Source organism: Pinus tabuliformis, chromosome Q (assembly GCF_031772625.1).
Source record: "Pinus tabuliformis cultivar Carrire ecotype Pingquan chromosome Q, CPIR1, whole genome shotgun sequence".
Taxonomy (NCBI): domain Eukaryota; kingdom Viridiplantae; phylum Streptophyta; class Pinopsida; order Pinales; family Pinaceae; genus Pinus; species Pinus tabuliformis.
Genome location: NC_142296.1, coordinates 133,299,810 through 133,301,764, shown reverse-complemented (window position 1 = coordinate 133,301,764; position 1,955 = coordinate 133,299,810). Strand labels below are relative to the sequence as shown.

The 1,955-nt window shown below is 38.3% G+C and overlaps 1 protein-coding gene across 1 annotated transcript; it reads right to left on the bottom strand.

The window, feature by feature from the left end:
* Positions 1 to 975: 975 nt before the first annotated feature.
* On the bottom strand, positions 976 to 1,407 carry LOC149218617 (brassinosteroid-responsive RING protein 1-like). Its single transcript, XM_089386597.1, has one exon. The coding sequence runs from the start codon at positions 1,405 to 1,407 to the stop codon at positions 976 to 978; it is 432 nt and encodes a 143-aa protein (XP_089242723.1).
* Positions 1,408 to 1,955: the final 548 nt, after the last annotated feature.

The following is a 1,955-nucleotide window of genomic DNA, read 5'->3' as shown; positions in this document are numbered from 1 at the left end:
CACAGCTCGCAAACTAAACACTACAATACACAATATCTAAGGAAGTACCTGCACGGGCCTTTTCTGGTCTCTGATCTCATTGACACGGTGGAGCATCACCAAGTGATAATCTACTTATAACCACTACTAATTACAAATTGTTTTCAGATTGCCACGCAGGTGCACTCTTAGCAAGTTTTTTTCGGATATTGACATTTTTTACAACTTAAGTTTTTTTCTGTCATATGCAGCATTGTTTTCGATATAATCAATCAATGGCACAGCACATAACTGTTTTTTCTTCCCATTCTATTTTTACTGTTTATAAAAATATCAAGATCGCCAAACCAAGTATTTAAAGTTGTGTCTTTTCTAACAAAACATTGATAATAAATTCTAGACGGCGTGTCAAAATCTGAAAAATCTACATTCACTCTCAGGAATTTTCTTATGAAAAATTTGTAATATTTATTACAACCATTTATACTAATATAAACTAAGCCAACCATATAATAAAATGGGTCAACTAAAATATCAACGTAATATGTTAAGATAGATGGTTACCAAAAATAAAAGAAAGAAAAATTAAAAGGCCCTGCATGTAAGAGCGCTCAGACCTCACAGCTTTATCGGTGATTATGGTAGTATGAGACATGCATTTCTACACAATATTCGTGAAGAAAACAAGATCGCCTATCCGGCCATAGTAATGTTAAACAGACATTATTACTTCAAATTAAATGAAAAAGAAGAGGAATTGAAAATTTTAAAATATAGCCATATATCTAACTGCGCTGATATCGACTAGCTTCAATAATTTGATAACGATAGAGAAAAGCTTTTGTTCATTCGATTCGCCAATAAAACAAGACCGCCTCTGCGACCAAAGTATTCTATCGGTGATTAACATCTATCTGGTTTTAGAAATACATCACACCCGAATCGGTGCTTACCACGAGAATTCTCTCCGCCATCATGTTTCCTGCAATATCTCTTCTATGAAATTACTAAATCTTCAGCGAAGATATAAGCAATCCGATCAACCACCCACGAATTATTCATATCTGTTTCTGGTATTTTCTCGGGCATAAGAGACGATCTGCAGAGTGGGCAGGTCGTCTGACGGTGATCAACCCACTTATCGAGACAATTCCTGTGAAATATATGATGGCAATTACCCAATTCTCTGATATCCTCATCTTCCTCGAAGGAACACAAACAAACAGTACACACGGGATCATCCCCCATCGACTCACAGAATCTCTCTGCAAACTTTCCGAATGTAATTAGAGGCAAGTTGTCTCTAATCGTATCGGCAGAGACGGGAGAAACGCGGGAAGACGAGTTCACGTCAGGAAAGTATTGCGTGGAAGAGCTGTCGGGTTCTCCAGAGTCGGCTACCCCAACGCAATGAAGAGCCCAGCACATGGCACTCTTTATATAAGATAACATGAATTTTATATAAGATAACATGAATGTTAAGCAAAACAGCAGTCTCGGAATAGCGAGACTGTAGTAGCCTGCAAGGAGTCCCATGACCGATGACACTTTATGAAAATCCGCTACTTCAAATGCACATAGAAAACCCATTACAAACACCTTCGGTTTCAAACTCTGATCTCTTTGCCTAAATCCTCTCTAATGCTTATATGATCTACATACACAAAAATTCTGACTCTTTAAGGCTTGAATGTGAACAATGTTCCGAAATGAGTATAGGAATTAAATAAACTCCAGCTCTTATATGATCGGAATGAACGGAGATTCGAATATGGAGAAGAAAGGTTGAGAAGATCGAGCCAAGAGGGCGCGATCCCCAACTTCAACGAGTGTCAATTACAACTTACAGTGCAACACGAACATGGAACGACAGCAATACTATGCTGACCAAGGTAGGAAATACATGGGTTTCGTGACTCGGGAGGATGAAGGATTCATGGGTTCGCTTGGGAAGGCAAGAATCTATAGACATAGGC

What these genes read in the sequence shown, in the direction of transcription:
- LOC149218617 (XM_089386597.1), bottom strand. Translation starts at nt 1,407, where the DNA reads ATGTGCTGGGCTCTTCATTGCGTTGGGGTAGCCGACTCTGGAGAACCC.